General features: G+C 38.4%; 1 protein-coding gene across 3 annotated transcripts; it reads right to left on the bottom strand.

Annotated features, from left to right (window-relative positions):
• Nucleotides 1-8204: 8204 nt before the first annotated feature.
• On the bottom strand, nt 8205-18941 carry FBXO5 (F-box protein 5). 3 transcript variants are annotated; one of them, XM_072966062.1, is made up of 5 exons: nt 18396-18698; nt 12526-13243; nt 11238-11328; nt 10127-10309; nt 8205-9189 (listed from the first exon to the last, which is right to left on the bottom strand). In XM_072966062.1, exons 1-5 carry the CDS (start codon nt 18496-18498, stop codon nt 8938-8940), a joined length of 1347 nt encoding a protein of 448 aa, XP_072822163.1. In that variant the 5' UTR covers nt 18499-18698; the 3' UTR covers nt 8205-8937. The 3 variants fall into 3 exon arrangements, with proteins under 3 accessions (XP_072822163.1, XP_072822165.1, XP_072822164.1); XM_072966064.1 differs by lacking the exon at nt 18396-18698 and adding an exon at nt 18879-18941 and having other exon boundaries at nt 8206-9189; XM_072966063.1 differs by lacking the exon at nt 18396-18698 and adding an exon at nt 18876-18907 and having other exon boundaries at nt 8206-9189.
• Between the last annotated feature and the right edge of the window lie 100 nt (nt 18942-19041).

Raw genomic sequence — 19041 nt, forward strand, 5'->3', positions numbered from 1 at the left:
AATATATATATATATATCACTGCAGATTTTTTTGCCTTTTCATAGACAGAATTTTTATGACCTAACATGAGGCATCTGTCACAGAGAATGACAGTTCCATAAATTTTAGCTCAGCTGTCCACATCCACCTTGGACTTAAGGAACACATTTTGATGATTCATACATACAGGGTAAAGGCATCACTGACAATAAAATGACTTCAGGCTATGTAAAGCCATAAATAAAGGGAAATCAAAACTTTCATACACATAATCCATGCAAGAAATCATTTTGTAAATTTGGCATGATGGTAGCAAATCCCTAAAAAGAAAAATAAATGTTTATAGTTTTCATGGTTTAACACATTCATAGTTCTCCTTCCCTTCCTTCTCAAAAAATGTTTTGGAATTTTATGGTGCCCAGCATAAATTTTCTTCCAGTTCCTTGTTTTTTGAAACATGCCCAATAAAAACTGATTAATTAATAAGTTAATGGAATCAAGCATTTGCTTTCCACAATTAACCATACTGGCCAGAGCCTCCTCGCTTCTCAAACCTTAATGTGCGTATAAATCACCTGCGGATCTTATGAAACTGTAGAATCCGATTCAGTGGGGCTGGGTGAAGATGTGCATTTCTAACAGCAGATCCACGTGGCTTATTAAGGAACTAGAATACTTAGCCATGGTTGTCTCTATTCCCTCTCACACACAGTCATTCAACAAACATATATTGAACATGAACTGTAAACCAGCCATTGTGCCCTCCCAAAAATAAATTTAAGTGTAAGCAGACTTTCAAAAATTCTTTTTCCTTTATATTTTGCTTATTCCATTTCCATTGTAGGAAATAGGGTGCAAAATGCCCCAGGGAACATATGAATGAGGAATACTGGCTAGGCTTGCTGGAGAGTAATTAAGTAACACCTTCATTAAGTTAATTTTTTGCTAAACATCATTTAAATTCTAGGGGCCACAAGCCTCAGAAATTGTTACGAAAAGGAATGTCTCACATCCTCCCCTCTAGCAGTATAAAAACCCAGCCCGACAGTTCAGTTATGAGGGTCAACCAAAAGTTCATATCCTTTAACTCTTCAACATTTCCAGCCTTTATTTAAAGTAAGAAAACCTCCACAGAAAGAAGATGGGTTTTGAAATCAGACATGTTTGGTTTTAGATATAACATATTCCACTAATGTGTGTAATTCTAGGCAATATACATCAATTCCTTGGGCCTCTATAAACATGGATTAATAAAAATAATCTTTAATTCATTTAAAACATATTTACTGAATACCTCCAAGGTACTGGGCACTGTTCTAGCCCTTGGGATGGGTCAATGAACAAATGGACATAGACTTTTCACTCATGTGTCCGTTGAGTGGAAATAAAGCATATAAGTAGGACCTGGCTCCCACTTGACCCTCAAAAAAAAATGGTAGTAATTAGCATTCCTTAGTAGCTTTCAACCCTTTGGTGCTCTCCAGGTAAGTCCTAGGTGAGTGGAACTGCCATTTTCATAAACTTTCATAGCAGCTCTCACTCACTCATGCTTACAATAGACCAGGCTTGGTTCTAAGTGCTTCAAGTACGTGTCTACGTTCATTTAATTCTTAGAACAAAAATATGAGGCACATTGTTATTTTCATTGTACAAGGATAGGAACACTGAGGCTTAGAGAGGAAATTAAGGAATTTCCCAAGACTGCGAGCTGGTAAATAGCAGAGCTGGGATCTGAACTCACAGAGAGTTTGGCCTCGGAGATCCTGCCCTTAACCACGATGCCTTGGAGTAAGTGAATTAGAAGCATTTAAACTAGTCCAAATAGTTTCACTTCTCATGTTAAAAGTGCCTGGACCAAACTGTGTATTAGCTAGGTTTATCATGCCCTCTGGTGGAAAACCAAAGAAGGAATGACAAGGAACGTTAAGTGCAACAAGAAAAGGAGAAAGCAACTGATGTTCTGGGCTCTTGAAAAGCTCATGCAAATGGCTGGAAAACAATTCAGGAACAAGACATAAGAATACTGAGTAAGACTAAATAGTCAGCAGGATGTGGATCTCTCCCATACTGCTCCGTGGAGCAGAATCTCCAGAGTGACAACTGTGAAAGGGAATCTGGAGGTAAAAGCTCAAGGAATAAACATCAGAATTACAATGAAACGTTGTAAATCAACTCGACTTCAGTTAAAGAAAATCTAAGTAAAAAAAGAACACAGGTGATGGGATACTTAACATAAGATTATTCTAGTCTTATAAAATTATAGAATTATTTAGGAAGGAGGTCTGTTTATTGAGACTATTGTAAAAATCCATGAGTTTCTAAGCATTAGTATTTGGGCTATAATAAAAATTACAGCAGCTACATTTACTTACTATATGTCGGGTACTGCATGAGCTCTTTACCTGTATTTTCTCACTTATTCATTATGTTGATAGTATCAGGTAGGTGTTATTACCTTCTCTTTATAAATATGAAAACTGAATGTCAGAGAGGTTAAAAACTTGCTCAAAGTTAAATACTAAGTGGAAAAGTTAGGATTCCAGACCAGAAATGTCTGACAGTAAAGCTATCGCTCTTTCTGTTTTGGGACACTACTATCCCACAGGTGCTTTAAACAAATATAAATTCAGGTTTATGTAAGATGTGACTATGTACCTACTTCTGTTCATGGGTTGCGTTATCTTTTGAGCATCGACAGCACAGAATGACGTTAACCAAATGCAGTGGATGTTAAGCAGCAGAGCTTTAAAGAAGGAAGGAGTGGTTTCCTTCCTCTTCGCTTTCATCCTAATGACCCACCACATTTTTTTCCACTAACTTTGCCTACTTCATAATTCTTTTGAAAGCAAATGATGAAGTATAGCTGGACATTCTCATCTACGTCCAATACGTCAAGTGATATGGGACCAGAAAACAAGCCCTCATAACCAGAACAAAACAGGCATTAGCAAAACAGCATTTTACGATCTTCAAATTATAGGTTCCCGATGGCCCCCAAAGCACAGGGAGAAAGGAAAAGCTTATTCCTGGGGAAAGTGGGTGGAGAAGGATTTGTAAAGGGTCACAGCAGGTTCCACCACCGGGGTGGAGACAAAGCCCAAGTTCAGCTGCACACAGAGATGTCAGCCTGAATCCCTCCAGGTTCAGTCGTTCTTTCATTCATTTCTTCCACAAATATTAAGCACGTGCCGGGCGATGGGGGTAAGGACCTGACTTATGTTGGAAAGAGCAGTGGCCTGTTAGTTTGGGAGAGAGGATGGGGCCGAGGTCAGATGAGGAGCAAAGCTGGTACAAAACCATGAGTGGTGTGGGCGCTGAAGAGAAGTGTCCCAGTCTATTTAGATGACCCCTAGTCCTTCAGTCTCTAGCCAATGCCCTCTTACCTCTGTCCTGAGACCTAAACTTAATTTTTTAAGTGTGGTAGATCTGGGTCCTCGGGTACTAGCGTGTGACATGTTTAGATTTTGGGGCCAGAAAAGCAGTCCTCTGCTACTTAACTATTGTGTCATCTTAGACTAACGCTGTCCAACGGAAACATAACGCGAACCACATATGTAATTTAACATTTTCTATTTGCCACACTAAAAATAAATAATAAATAAAAGAAACAGGTAAAATTAATTTTCGTGGTATTTTATCTAACCAAGTATATCCAACATAATATTTCAACAAGGGGTCAATATAAAATTTATTCATGAGATTTTGCTTTTCTTTATGCCAAGTCTTCGATATCTGGTGTGCATTTGACATTTACAGCACAGCTCCGTTTGGATTTGAATGAGCCTCATTTCAAGTGTTTGGCAGTCACACGTTGCCACTGCATTGGACAGATCTAGACTTAGAATATAAACAATGAATAAAAATGTGGAACATAAGGAAGGCTTCTGTTCTTGATACCCAAGATCAAAATAGAAATTGTTTATATCAATTTATTGTAGTTAAACACTCTGTTGTGGGCTTTCTGTTGTAAGCTGACAATACAAATTGAATAGAAAAGCAGTAAACTTGTTTCATTCATTTTTATATTAAACTTTACACGAATGAACAAAATCAAAAGTGCAGCGTTATAAGAGCACCACCTTGTGGCTTTGTGCTGTTCACATTGTTGGAGTGGAATTCGGGGAAACGGGAACTACGCCAAGCAACCCAGGGGAGATTAGGATTTTAAGAAATTACTTTAGTGGAAGAACTAGCACTGTTCTGTCTTACACACAATCGTTTGGGCAGTCCCTCAAATTGTGTGAACTGAACATGGCAAAAGCTAACCTCTGGGTGTCAGATAACACACCAACATGAGCCTTGGTCAAAGGCAAACAAGGCTTTTGTGCTAATATGCAAATATAGTATTTGCTCCAGTGAAATATGACAAGGAGATCACTCACAAAAGACCAGTGCATATGAACACGTTGAGATTTTAGCAGAAACGCTGGAATATAATCTCCACCATCATAAGTGGTACAGAATGAATACAGAGCTGCCAAACCTTAACCTTCTTCGGTAGAATAAAGGTCTCAATGAAGTAGCATTTGCTACTGAACGGTCGCTCCAACTAATCAGAAACACCAGCGGTCCTGGCTCTGTGTTAGCGTGGCCAGGAGTGACTGTGTGAAAGTACACACCGCCCATCGGCCTGACCAGAGATGCCTTGGAAAGGAAGTCGCCTTGGAGACCAGCTCCTAGGAGAGACCACGTCTGAGCGGCGTCAGCTTCAGGGCCCTTCTGAATGTGGTCATCTATTCTTGCCACAACATGAACCACACCTAAGGAATCATTTGAGGTAAGATGTATCTAGATTCAACTCGTAAAACATAAAGGATGCCAGAATACAAAGAAAGACGTTTTAGTAAGCTTTAAGCTAGTACTGTGACTTTCTGTAAAAAAAAATGACTAAAAAATATATGTATCACAGTAAACACGAAAATACTTACATCTATGTTGTTCATTCTCCCTTCTGTAGCAGACTTCAAATAGCCTAATAATTTTGATGATCATACTAGTCCCAAACCTATCTTGGTCTGGGAGTGTGAGTTTTTTGTTCGGGGACCTTCTACACAGCTGTAAGGTGGCTTTTTCTCCTGTGCTTATGCTAGAATTGTTTCCAGGCCAAGAAATTACATGTCTTGGAGTCCTGGGGAAAACTTGAACTTCTTAACATTCATTAGTGTAGCTAATTGGGGAGCATGAAGAAAGGCTTCTGTTCATCTTTCTCTTGTCCGAAGCTCCTAGAAAGGTGTGCCCACTTTGAATTAGTTGTCTATTATCGCATAAACAATCATCCTGAAACTTTGGGGCTTAAAACAAGAAACATTTATGATCTGGTGGTGGGGCCAGGAATTTGGGAGCAGTTTAATTGGGTGTCTCAAGTTGTATTCAGGGACTAAAGCTGTCTGAAGCCAAGACTGGAGCTGGAGGATCTGCTTTCCAAAGACTCACAGACTCAGCAACTGGAAGAAAGCTCAATTCTCCTCCACGTGGGACTTTTTCCAAAGACCTCAGTTCCTCACAATGTGGGCCCCTCTGTAGGCTGCTCACAGTGGACCGTCCCCCAGTGGGGGATCTGAGAGAAAAAGAAATATAAATCACCATGGCTTTGATAACAGTCTTGGAACTGACATGCCATCACTTCTGCTCTGTTCTATTAGTCACATAGACCAAACCTCAGGCAGCGTGGGAGACTGCACAAAGCTGTAAATACCAAGAGGATGGGATCATTGCAGGATATTTTAAAGGCTCTTCTATTGAACATTTTGCTGGAGGCTTAAGCCAGTATAATATGGCAAGAAAAAGAAATAAAAGGCATATAGACTAATGGAAGAAATAAAACTGTATTTTCAGAAGACATAGGTGATCTACATAGAAAATCTGATAACTAGTTGACTTTAGCAAGGTTGTAGGATATAAGATCAATCAATTACATTTCAATATATTAAAGATAAATAATTGAAAACTGAGATTAAAGACACCATTTACAATAGTATTAAAATATAAAATACTTAGGAATAAATCTGACACAAGATGTGTAAGGCATGAAAAGAAAAAACATTGCTAAGAGAAATTTTAAAATACATAAATAAATGGAAGACCTACTATGTTCATGGGTTGGAAAACTCAGTGTTGTTAAAATGACAGTTCTCTTTTAATCTAATCCAATAGATTAATAGGTTCATTGCAATCTCAATCAAAATCCCATTTTGTATTTCTATAAAAACTGACAAACTAATTATAAAAGTTATGCATAATTGCAAAGGACCTAGAATAGACTACTTAGAAAATACTTTTTTTGAAATAAAAGGAAAAGGACTGTCACTACTTGATTTTAAGATTTATAAAGCTAGTTATCAAGGCAGTGTTGTTTTAAAGTTCAAGACACAAAGAGATTAAACAGAACAGAGTCCCGAAATAGTCCCTCATGTTTAGGTAAAACCAATTTTTGACCAAGAAGCAAAATTATTTCTGTAGAGAAAGGACAGTCTTGTTAACAAATGATGTTGGAACAAGCAAACAGTCATTTCAATCCATACCTCCCACTATATTCAAAATTTAACTGCAGATGGATAATACACATAAGTGTGAAATTTATAACTATAAAGCTTCTAGAAGAAAATATAGGAGAAATCTACATATGCTCTTAGGCTAGGCAGGTTTCTGAGATACAACAAAAGTATGATCCATTAAAGATAAATAATTGATAATCTGGACTTGATCAAAAATAAAGTCTTCCAAATACACTAAGAAATTGAAAGACAAGACACACTTTAATAAAGCACTTGTGCCTGGAGTATATACTCTCAGATATCAACAATAACACACATACACACATATAAAACCATTTGACTAGACACTTGACCAAAGAAAATGTATGATGGCGAATGACAATGGCAAACATCACTAGTCATTAGGGGGATGTAAATTAAAACCACAATGGGACACTGCTACACACATACTAGAATAGCTGAAATTAGACTGACAAGTGCTGATGAGAACGTGAAGTAAATGCGACTCCCACACACTGCTGGTGAGATTGTAAAATGATACAGCACCTTTGGAAACATTCTGCTATTTTCTTAACAAGTTAAAACATACACTGATCATATAATCCAACCATTCTACTTCTCTAGACATTTACCAAGAGAAATGAAAGAATACCACTTACAAAGCACTTGTATACAAATGATTACAGCACCTTCAATCCTAACAGCAAAAAACTGGGAGAAAAATCTCAATGTCCAACAAAAGGTGAACATACATATAGACGAAGTGGTATATCGAACAGTGTATTGCTTATTAAGTAAAAGGGATGAACGCAAAATGCATGAATCTCAGAATATTTAGTGATAGTCAGACGAGGAGTACATAACAAACTTATACAAAATTCCAGAAAAAACAAACTAATCTACAGTGACATAAAGATCGGTGGTTGCCTGGGGACTAATTGGAGGGATTACAAATGGGCAGGAAAACACTGGGGTATGATGATTATGTTCATTATCTTAGTTGTGGTGATGGTGACGACTTCATGTGTGCATGTCAAAACATCAAATGACACACTTAACGTTTTTGTCTGTCAACTTTACCTCAACATAGCTCAGGAAAAACCAGTGTTAATTTTATTGGTGGTTTTACTCCATTAGACAAGACACACCCACAAATCCGAGATAAATCCTCTACTTCAGGCTTCATCTGAGATCAAGAGCAAATACCTTTTAAGCTTCTTTGAGGCCCTATTGATTGAGAGGATCTGTGAGGCCCTCTTAAGTCTTTAGGCATCTGGTCTGAATTCAAACTCTTAATTTGTCTGTATGCATAATTGAAACCAAAATATATTCAACTTTAGAATTTAGGGGAAAAAATGTCCTTGTCCTAGGCTCTTATCAGCACAAACGTTCTGATTGCAGTCAAAGATAACATTTTATTCTACATACTCTTTTTAATCCTTTCAATACAATTTTTATTTATTTATTTATTTTTGGTGGCTGTTTAACCCATACAGTTTAACTGGTTTAGTGATGAATTAATACACCAGTATTTCTCAAAGTCTGTTTTATGGTCTTGTATTGAACCACCTCGAGATGCTTATTTCAAGACCCACCTCTACAACTACTAAGATACTGAGTGGGGAGAAAACTCTTATCAGAATAGAGCCTGGTAATCTCACAAGGTCCCCAGGCAAGTAGACAGATAAAGATCAACTCAGTTCCTTCACATGTAGCAATGAGTCCCCTACAGCTTCTTACCTCAGCTGTTTCTAGGATTAAAATGTTTATCTAAATAAAATACTCATAATATTTATTAAGCTTGTAATACTTTTATTCATAACAGGAAAAAAATTTATTCACATGTATATACAAAAGACATTTATTTTCTTATTTTGACACATAAAAATACAGAAATATTTACATATGTACAAAATATTAAAACATACAAACTTTACAAATAAGGAAAACAAGAAAGATTTCACAAAAGATACTTTTTGGGATATATACACACTGGAAAAGAGGTTAAAGGTGACAAAACATTTAAATTAACAGACACCAGAAGTTGATATTTCAATTGGTATTATTAATTTGGTAAAGCAAATAAAATGTCTCAAATGCTAAAAGATGGTAACCAAGAATTATATTTAAGACTGTCTAGGTAAAATTACATGGCTTTCCTTTACCATAAAATTGAATCAACTTTATTTTACCTCTGAATCACAATCATCAGATAACTAGTTTCCCTTTTTCTTAAAATATTTAAATTTTCTGGTTTATATTGAGTTTTAAACTTTTTCACATTAAATTGTAAAATATTTTAAGAGGTGTACATCCTCTTTGCTCACTGGGCAAAAAATCCCATGTACATTGATTTCAACATAAAATTGAAAATCACAAGACTTTTTTTTTTTTGTTTTAAATTAAAATCTAACATTTTTCTAACTAACCTTCATGATCAGTTACAATTGATTTCGTAAGAGATCACAATCTTCGTAAATTCTTCTTGCTTTTCTTAGTGCCAGGTAGAGGACCCATTTTATAACTGGCTTTTAGGGGCTTGCCATTTGAACAGTCTTTGGTGGTGTGATAATTACATAGGCACCTTGTACAATAATCAAATCCACAGCCTTCCCGTTTACAGGTTGCCCGTTGTAAATAGCAATCATATTTTGCAGGTGAATTACAGCGAACACAGGCTTTGAGGCTTTCGTTCTTTTTCAAAGTCTTGGCAACCTGGAAAGAAAAAAAATTCATAAACAGATTTTAGTAAGGACTGAATGTAACTTAGTAAAAACAAGGGCACCTCTACCCCAATACATGTATAAAGCACCAATGTCACACTCAACTCCCGCCCTTAAGCTTACTGTTCAAAGGGTGAGAGTTATTACTTGTCAATTGGTCCAGTGGTCACTTCCTAATGCTACAAAATGCTCTTTTATTCATGAATGCTACCCACACATCATTACCTAACTTAAATGCCCCCTTTTCTGTGAGGTCTTCCTGGTGTCACTCAGGAGTTGGTTACTCTTTTACCTCTAGTTCTATTTTTTTAAAGCACCTACCACATTATATGGCATTGATCTTTATGTAGCTGTGAAGGGTACCATGTTTCAGTATCTATGCAGTGCCTGATAAAATGCTCAATAAGTGTTTTTGAATAACTTTACGTGTTCTGTTAGTTATGTCAGGAACATTTAAGACAGAAAACTAAATTTTATTATATATTATATAAGACAGTGAACATTTTATTTCAAAACATGCAGATGGTGGTTTTTAAAATTAAGCTTGCAAAATTATTCACGTGTGAGTAGAATACACATTACTCAATGATTTAAAAGTATACTTGGAGGCCCTCAATTTCTGAAAGTTGACCTCTTCATGCTTAGCCCTGTTCCTCAGTTATTTAGGGCAGTAATTGTGAAACACAATATTGAAAAGTTTTATAAGAAACTTCAAAATCAAGGTTTTCCTTATCTTCTTAGTGCTTCCAAATCAGATCTCAACACCACTGAACTATCATAAACAATGACAAATTATATGTATTATTTTGGCATAAAAAGACATCTGTGTACTTTCCTAATTTGCTTAGTTGAATTATAAATGGTTTTCATACTCTACACCCTTTTAATAAATCCTCCATATATTTCTAATTTATTAAACAAATAATTACCTCAGAGAATTCACTGTGTCGACTATAAGTAGAACCTTTCTGATCACCTGGATCAGGTAACTTAGTTCGAGCATCTTTTTTGGGGAGAGTCTGGGTTGCTGATTTTTGCACAGACGCTAATGCAGTTCTGAATAAAACGTATTCTCTGGTTGAAGCATGTGGTGAAAACTTGATGTTCTTTTCCTAATTAAAAAAAAAAGTTTTAATAGGACTAAAAAACATTCTCTAGTATTCTCATCAAGCAGGCATTTTTATGTCTGTACATGTAAAAAAGGGCAAATGAGAATAAAAAGGATTTATTCTTGCATCCGATTTACTTGCACATGGTTAAGCACAGCCACACACAACTATTCAGACATTTAAAGCCTAACAACCAAGTTATTGACAGAAACTGCAAATCAGAAATTGACAAAGTACTTTACATGTTTAGTATATAGCACTTAATACATGATTTATAAAGCACTACTGCCAGGACAAAAGGTCACTCTTCCAGGCCACCAGCAGATGGCAATAGTCATGTTTACGTGTCATCTCAGTGTTATGAATGGATTCAAAACAATCTTTTAGATTAGAAAAATTTCCATAACACCAGTTTATAGATAAAGACACTGAACTTGGAGAATTTAAGCAATGTTTGTCTAAGTTACAGGGCTAGTAAGTAGCAGCACCAAAATTTGGACCTAAGTATGCCAACTCCTAGGCCTGAAAATTTTAATCATGTATTGATCTTTATTCTCAGAACTATCTCCAAAGTTACTATTTTGGAAAGTAAATTAATCCCCTTCCTACATTAAGAATCTTCAATATGTAGATAACTTACTGAATACCTGTTAACAGAAAAATACAAATGGTAACCAAGACTGGCTATACGGTCAACCCTCACCATCTGAGACCTGAGTAATTTCCCCTTTACTTTTGGACATTTCATTTCTATGGAGAACCTAAGAAATAAACGACTGGGGTGGGATTCCATCCCCTTTATCTTTGAATTTTTTAATGAGTTATGATATAAAGGATTTCCATATCATTTGTTTTCTTTACTATTTTCCTCTATTTCTAAAGGTAATAAGCACTGATATATATTAAAATTACAACAACTGCCAAGACTTACAGTAATTCTTTGTATTGCTTTATTGTACAATTGCAATGCCCCCTTATCATCTTCTAGAATCTTCTTCCAAGTTGTGCTCACCTTAGACACACTGGAAAAGTAAATTATAAAGGAAACAATTAGAGCATCACAAAGAGCTAAGATGAATATATTACAGGAACAATGACAGTGCAAAAGAGAAATTTCTATTAGCTGTGCTATACATTAGAATTGCCTGAGGCATTCATTAAGATTTAAGGATGCCCCATGGATAGTCACTTGGGTTTAATTAACAAAAATGGGGGCCAGGGCTCTGGATTTTTTGAAAGCTCACTATCAAGTAATTCCAAGTGCATCCAGGCTTAAGAACCACTGCTTCGTACTTCATTTTTTCACAATATCAACAAATATTACATAAGTAGCCCCATTGTATATATGGCACCATCTTGGCTATTTGGTAATGTTATAGACAAATTTCAAAGAACTTGAGAATAAACTGCTGTTAATAGAAATCAATTAAAAAAAATCCATTTTGTTAACTAAAATGTTGTGATGTTGATTATCCCTCAAGAAGCTAGCCGATAATAAAAATGAATACTTATGTCTGTTTTGCTTCAGCTATACTTCATGAACCAGTGTAAAGTAACACAAAGAGTACCTCTAAAAATTTTTTTTCAAAAAGCCAAAAATGAACTCAGTTGAGCTGGAGGCACTCTAATCCAACAGTCTTTATAAACATCTTAATTCTCAGTTACCTCAGCCTAACAGATTTTCTCTAGTGGAACAAGGAAGAAAGGGTAGTTTAACAGAAGGTTTCTAAGAAACAGTCATAATCAGATCCATTTGTGGGTTTCCATATTTTCATCACTGTCCAATTTAGGAGCCCTACATTGAAAATGGCCTAAGAACAGAAATTATTTCACACTTTCAAGTGGGACAAAAACCATAATTCTTATTGGACCTGTACATTAGACCTCGGCTGTTGTTTTCAAGGTAAGCCCAAAAGATGTAGCTTATCTATTAGCGATTTCAGAACAACAACAAAAAAACCCAAAAGACCCCAATCTAACAGAAAGTTTTCTAACATAGCATAAATATGAAATTTGAAAGAACTGGATTAAATCATACTTTCATTCTTTCATCTCAGTGGTACGCAGATAGTAAAATACTAGCAACCAGACAAAAGTTGTTACCTCAATTATACAGCACAAGACTACCTACTAAGTCTTGGCATGAGCTGGTGGTACTGAGCCATCTAACAAAAATGTTCAGTGGATTATACTAATACACTCAAAGCAACGATACTTACTTGATTAAGTCCATATCACTGAGCTGTGTTAAAATATTTGCTAAGAGATGTCTGAGTCCCCTTCGAAAGAGTTCACTGAGAATATCTACACATTCTAGGCCCATTTTCCTGCCAATTATATTCTGTAATCTGAAATTTCCACTGGATATAAATTCTTTCAGCTTCTCCCGGTCTATTTTAGGATTTCGCTTAGAATTTTTTTTTAACGTTGAACAAACCACTTTTGCAAAATGAAGAGCGGGCAGCAAGTTTTTGTTGGGATAGTGGTCTGGGCTTTGCGTCTGTGGCAGGCAGGACTGCGGACTGTCACTGAAATTTTCCACCAGGGGAAGGCTACTGTCTTCATGTTCACTGAGGCCACTTTGTTGTGAAAATGAAGAGTAGCCACTGTCTTCATAAGGGCCACTGGTCTCTAGTTCTTCTGTGTCATTTGAACTATTAAGTGTCTGTTGCACATGCTGATTTTCCTTATTATGCAAGGGCTTGTTTTCAGTTTCAAGTTCTACAGTCCTGGGGCTCACAATTGGTGACCCAATGTCTGATAACCTTTCATAGTCTTTAGTGCGGCCTTTATAAGAATCTTCCAAATATGCAGGAGTGCAGGAACCTTGTCTTCGACTGTCATCGGGTTTTACAGGTTTAACTTCAGAATGAACACGGTTATAATTAAAATCACACTTCATCTTAACAGAGAGAGTAGAACTTTCTTCTTTATAACCTACAAAAAGAACATGACATTATTTATCACCTAATGGCAAAATTTCAACATATCTCTACTTCTTAAGTTTGGGACATAGAGACTTAGTTTCCATTCTCTCAGCACGTGTATTGCCCATGTAGCTGTGAAACTATTCAAGTTTAATTATTGACATGAAACAATAATATAAGAAAATATTACTAAAGTCTTGTAAGTATATACATCTTCTTAAAGGGGCGCTTCAGAATAGTTTGCTTTTAAATCTATATAACATCTGACTTTTAAAGTCTACATCTGATTAAGCAGAAAATAGTGACAAAAGGGACTATTTAATAAATAGTTGTGCTTATGGGACAAATAAGGAAATGTGATACATCTAGAATGGGGTCTAAGGTAAAAGATATAGTGATCAAATACTTCTAGAAATATATTTAAAACAATGGAGGGGAATGTATAAGGGTCAAAACAAAATTTTGATAAAAATAACAAAAAATCATACATTTAAACATAAGCAATTATTATAAGCCTCACAATAATTAATCAAGAAATCTACAGGTAGTTTGGAGAAAGGACAGGAAAGGCGGTAAGTTTAATCATCCATAAGTTAACCAAACTATTGACATTTGGCCCAGACTATTCTGTTGTTGGGAGCTGTCCTGTGCACTGTAGGATGTTTAGCAACTTTTACCCATTTGATGCCACGAGCAGCCGCTACTCCCTAGGCAGGAAAATAAAAAAAAAAGTCTCCAGTTACTACTTACTGCCAAATGTTGGCAGTTGGAGGAAGGCAGAAGAAACAAAATTCCCCCCATTCCTCAGTTGAGAACAACAGCTTTGAAGGATGTTTAGGATTTTGTCAGGACATAGAGGCTGGGAAGGGGCATTCATTTTGAAAGATAATGTGAACACAGGCATAGTTCTGGGACAGAAGATAGTAGATGAATTCATAAAAACTGCTTAGCATTTCTGAAGGCAGAGTATACAGATGGTATGTACTTCAAATGTACCCCATCTACTATACCTCCTGCAAACCAATCATATGTAGGTAACAATTTACCCTGTAAGTAAATGTATGTACATGCAGCACATTTAGTCCATACTAAATACTGGTAATCTGTTCATATTAATTTTACTGGTTTTACTTAGAGTGGAAACTTTAAGTCAAAGTACTAAAGAACATCTTAATAGAAAAGAATCCTAGTTCCAAATGTCTAGCACAGTGAAAGACACATGGTATGTGCTCTAGGACCCAATAAACCTTGAACTGACCCTAAAGATTAGATTTAAACCTAGAGTTTAGGGGCATAAAGTAATTAACCCCCAAATTAACCCTACCTCTAGAACAAATTATTCTGAGTGGTTCTCTTTTACTCCGAAGAAGGGTAAAAAAATTTGAAGATATTTTTGTTTTTGCCTTAAGAATTACATATGATTTACACAGGACTGAATTTTATGTGTGAGGATTATAAAGAAGCCACCTACAAAGACACACCTTTTCTTTTGTTTGGCTGCCTAAAGGGAAGAGACCTGAAACCATATTTCAGAAACCCAATTCTTTTCAAAGTCATTCTTCCTCTGCTGTCTTTAGAACTCAGTTACTGGGAGACTATCCTATAGATCTTCTTTCATTCCACATTATTCTTTGAATATGGACAGTTCTTTAAATTTAGAGCTAGTAATGATTCAACTACCCCTTACAATTGTTTAAGTGTTAATAATTTCCAGTTTGTTTCCAAACACTTGGTTCTCACAATCTTATAAGGGAGAATGGAGAGGCACTATTATTTACAAATGAGAACACTGAAACTTATCTAAGTAACTTGCACAGGATTTGACAGGTAGTTAAGAGGGCGAGGTTATTCTTCTGGACAGTAAATTCAGTATTCTTTCCTCTATCTCACCTGGGAAGTGAGATAAAGAACATTAAAAAAAAGTATAAAAATACAGACTTCCAGACTTCTGGTTATAATCTAATAGTACATTATTTATGTTGTTGCTCAAAATGTCCCAACGTTTGCCATTGTAAGTCCATGTTCACTTGACATTCCTTACTTTTTGGCACTAAACTAGAAGGTCAGGCTCATCTTGTTTTTCCCTCGTTCCATCCATAGAATCAGTTATTTCTCCAAGGAACTCTGGTTCCTTTCACTAGTTCCGAAATCTGCATGCTGGTTGTAGATTTAAAGTGTGAAGTTACGTAACATTCTTTTAAAAATCTCCATGTAAAACTGCCACCTTTTAATATAAAAGGAGGCTGAAAGCAGACTATAAAAAGCTGATTCCATATCTTCTAAGTAGTTCAGTGCTTCCCCACCACCAATCCAAATGTCCCTAAACAATTTGGAAAATATAACTCATCTGATGCTATCCTGGAAGGGAAAAAGAGTATTACATGGTTCTGTGACTTCTTGAATCAGATAGATGAGAGTTGAGTCTAGTTTTGCCACTTCATTCATTTATCCAATGCCTACTTAATGACAGCATGTGGAGAGGGAAAGAAACCAGTCAGGGAAGATCTTCTGGAGGTGACATTATGAAATCTGAAAGCCTTGTCAAAATTCAGACAGAGGTGGACCTGGATGCAAGGACAAGTGCAGAGCTTTCAAGAGAATGGCTTGCAGGGCTGCAACTTAGCAAGCTAGGGGAAGAATTGATTGAAAATTAAGGCTGGAGAGATATAGAATGCTCTATAGAATTTTTAAGGTAGACGGATTTTATTTATCGTGTAATAAAGAGACTTTGAGGGGTTCTAAATAGAGACATTTGGTTTACATTAAAAAAAAAATGATTGGCAGTTGTGGAGAATGAATTGTAGGAAGGTACGAGTGGAAGCAGGGAGACTAGTTAGAAGAGCTAATCACAGGCGTCCAGAATGTAAGGCCCCTGAGACTAGGATAACCACAGTGGAAATGAGGATAACTGGATAGATCTGAGATATTTTTTAGAAGGGTAAAGTCAACAGAGGTTGGAGATATACTGTATTCGTTGTGGATGATGAAAGAAAGTGGAGTAAACAATTCCCTGGTGTTTAAATCTTGAGCATCTAAGGTTTCAAAAACAAAATAAAACAAAACAAAACACTGAGCAAGTAAACTCTTAAAGCCTGTTTCCTCATTTATAAAATGTGGTAAAACAAAAATGGACTAAACGCATGGCAGAGCCCCTGTCACGTATGGTTCAATAAATACAATCCATTTTCACATTATTTTTGAAAGCCAAATCCCTTCATATTCTTTATAATGCAAATCATGAACATTTTAAAGGTAGCAAAATACACTCTACACAGACCATGCATTTCAGAGAATTAAATATTTTTCCTGGGAATCATATCCAACTTCAAATGAAAATCCTTGCTCAGTCTTTTGACTAGCTTTGTGATCTAGAACATTCAATTACTCTTTCACTTTTTCTAAAATGGAGATACTAATATCTACCTCGTGGAGCTGGTAGATTCAGCACTACATTTCTTAAAACTCTTATTTACTGACTCAATAGTCCAATCATGAAAAACTGTATTATAGTTCACTGTACTTAACCTATTTAACTTTCCAATATGGATCTGACACTTCATGTTAAAATATCATAGTTAACTAGACTACAGTGTTTAAAATTAAAAATCTTTACAGCTATTCCAATACTAAATAATTAAGTTCCATAATCTCCAGTACCTGCAAGATAACCAGCATGTGCCCAACGTGAGAGCCATGGCTATTCCTTAAGAATTTAAGAGAGCCCCAAGGCTTGCCGCCATAAACTGCAAATCAGCCATAATCCCTAAGAGAAAATCTTAGAAAAGACTACTTTCAGAAGCATTTGAATATAATACATTTTTTCATTTCATTTCCTCAAACTTGTAAACAGGGAAAAAAAATCCAGAGGGACAGTAAATATTCTCTTGAGGGTCTTGAGGAGCAAGGTAGTAAAGACAACTGGAATTAAGAAATCAAAAAATATCCGTTCTTAAAGCCACCAATCTTTAGAACTTCACAGGGAGATTTAAGATCCAGGGTCTTCTACAAATAGACTTAACCTGTTAAAATTGTTTTTTGAGTTTTCTAAATTCCTTTCCTTAAAATAAGGGGCGTCTTTCAGTGATTACCAAATATCACAGTATCAAGTTGCTAATTTTCAAAATTTTGGGTAATTTCTGAGGTAAAATGAATGCATCTGGATCTCTTTTAGAGATAGCAACAAAGGGGATAAAAGTAAGCGTCTATTTGAGTGCCTTCCATCCAGGAGTTGGAATAAAAGACTAGCTTTTCAGGAGCACAGAAAAAAAAAAAACCCAAAACAAAAAAAGGATTCTTCAATTCTCAAATCTTCTTCCTAAGTTCTTCAAAATCGACTACGTTTGGATAAATTCATGGTTTTGTATTAAAAAGTGCATTCTTTTCCCCCTCTCTCCTTTTGACTCCAGGCCTTGAGACTTGAGTCACTGGGTAATAGGGGAAAAAGGAGAAATTGAACGTTTTTGTTTGGACATCCCAACAGGGCCCAGTCCGATGAGGGGGGTCCCTCCAATTGGCGGGAGTGGGTTGAGGGGAGACCCTGGAAATCCTGAGGGGTCGGAAGGGGGCCCTTCAGGGCGCGGGCCTGGCGGAGGAGGCGGGAGATAACCGCGAGCACGATCTCCCGCGCCCGCCAGGAAGACCGAGGTGGTGAAAACCCGGGGGGACTGACATCGGACCTGAGGTTCGGGGCAGACATGGAACAGGGGCGCAAGAAGTGCGCGTCGGGCCCCGGCCGATCCTGGGGGTCCCCGCTCGTGGGCCTGTCAGAGATGCAGCCCGGGGTGGGGTGGGGGAGGGGAGGGGGCATTTGGCGCCCAGGCCGGCGGGGTGGAGATAGGTTGCCCTTCCCCGCGAAAAAGGGCAACCCGGGAGGCCCTCACCTGCACCTCCCCAGGTACTGGCGCCCAGGTTCGGCGTGCACGGCGGGACCCCGGCCCGCCATCCAACCTCTGCACCCCTGCTCCCCCTCCCCGGACCCCAGCCATCGTTCCCCCGGTCCCGGGGCCCGCTGGGGCCCGCCGCCGCCCGCCCGAGGCCCAGCGAGGGGCCGCACGCGCAGCCTCGGAAGGGTGTCGGGGCCGGGTCGCGGTCCCCCCTGTCCCCCTGCACCGGGCACCCCTCAGGGAACGCGAGCCCCGCTCGCGCCCTCTCCTCTCACCCACCGTCCAAGGGGCGAGGGCGCCCGGCGGCTGTCAGGGCGCCGTAGCTGCAGCGGCAGGAACCGGAGGGCGGCCGTGGGGAGCAGCTGCAGGGGCGCCGGCTCATGCCAGGACAAGTGGAGTCCGCCTCAGGTGAGGGAACTGCCACCGCGACGTAAGACGGGGCGGCCAGCTTCTCAGAGCTCTAGCTTCTAAAAGGCGCCAGCTGGTACTTTTAAAATCTTTGAATTTGGTGCCCAAATCCGCAAGGCCCAATGGGGTGCGCCGCTTGCACGCGCGCTCCAATGGGAAGGCGGTGGGAGGGGGTGCCCTCACCCAAGCCCAATAGGAGAGTGCCGAGGCGGGGCCGAGCCGCGAGGCCCAACCTCCTTCCTCTTCGCCGGCTCCGCGCGTCCGGAAGGATGCGGAGGCCGGGGGCGGGGCCGGGGCGGGGCCTCCGAGCGCGGGGAGGCCGCGGCCCGGCTGCACGTGGAGAGAGCCTACCACGCATGCGTGCCCCCGCCACGCTTCTCTCCGCTGTCTGGGGAGCCGGCCTCCTGCGGGTCCAGATTTCATCCTGAAGGCTTCTGTCTGAAGATCTCCGATGGGTACAGAGGGTAGCCGACTTTCTCCGGTCATCTCACAAGCGGGAGTTTGGTGAGCGGCGACT

The sequence above is a fragment of the Vicugna pacos genome, chromosome 8 (assembly GCF_048564905.1).
Source record: "Vicugna pacos chromosome 8, VicPac4, whole genome shotgun sequence".
Classification (NCBI taxonomy): domain Eukaryota; kingdom Metazoa; phylum Chordata; class Mammalia; order Artiodactyla; family Camelidae; genus Vicugna; species Vicugna pacos.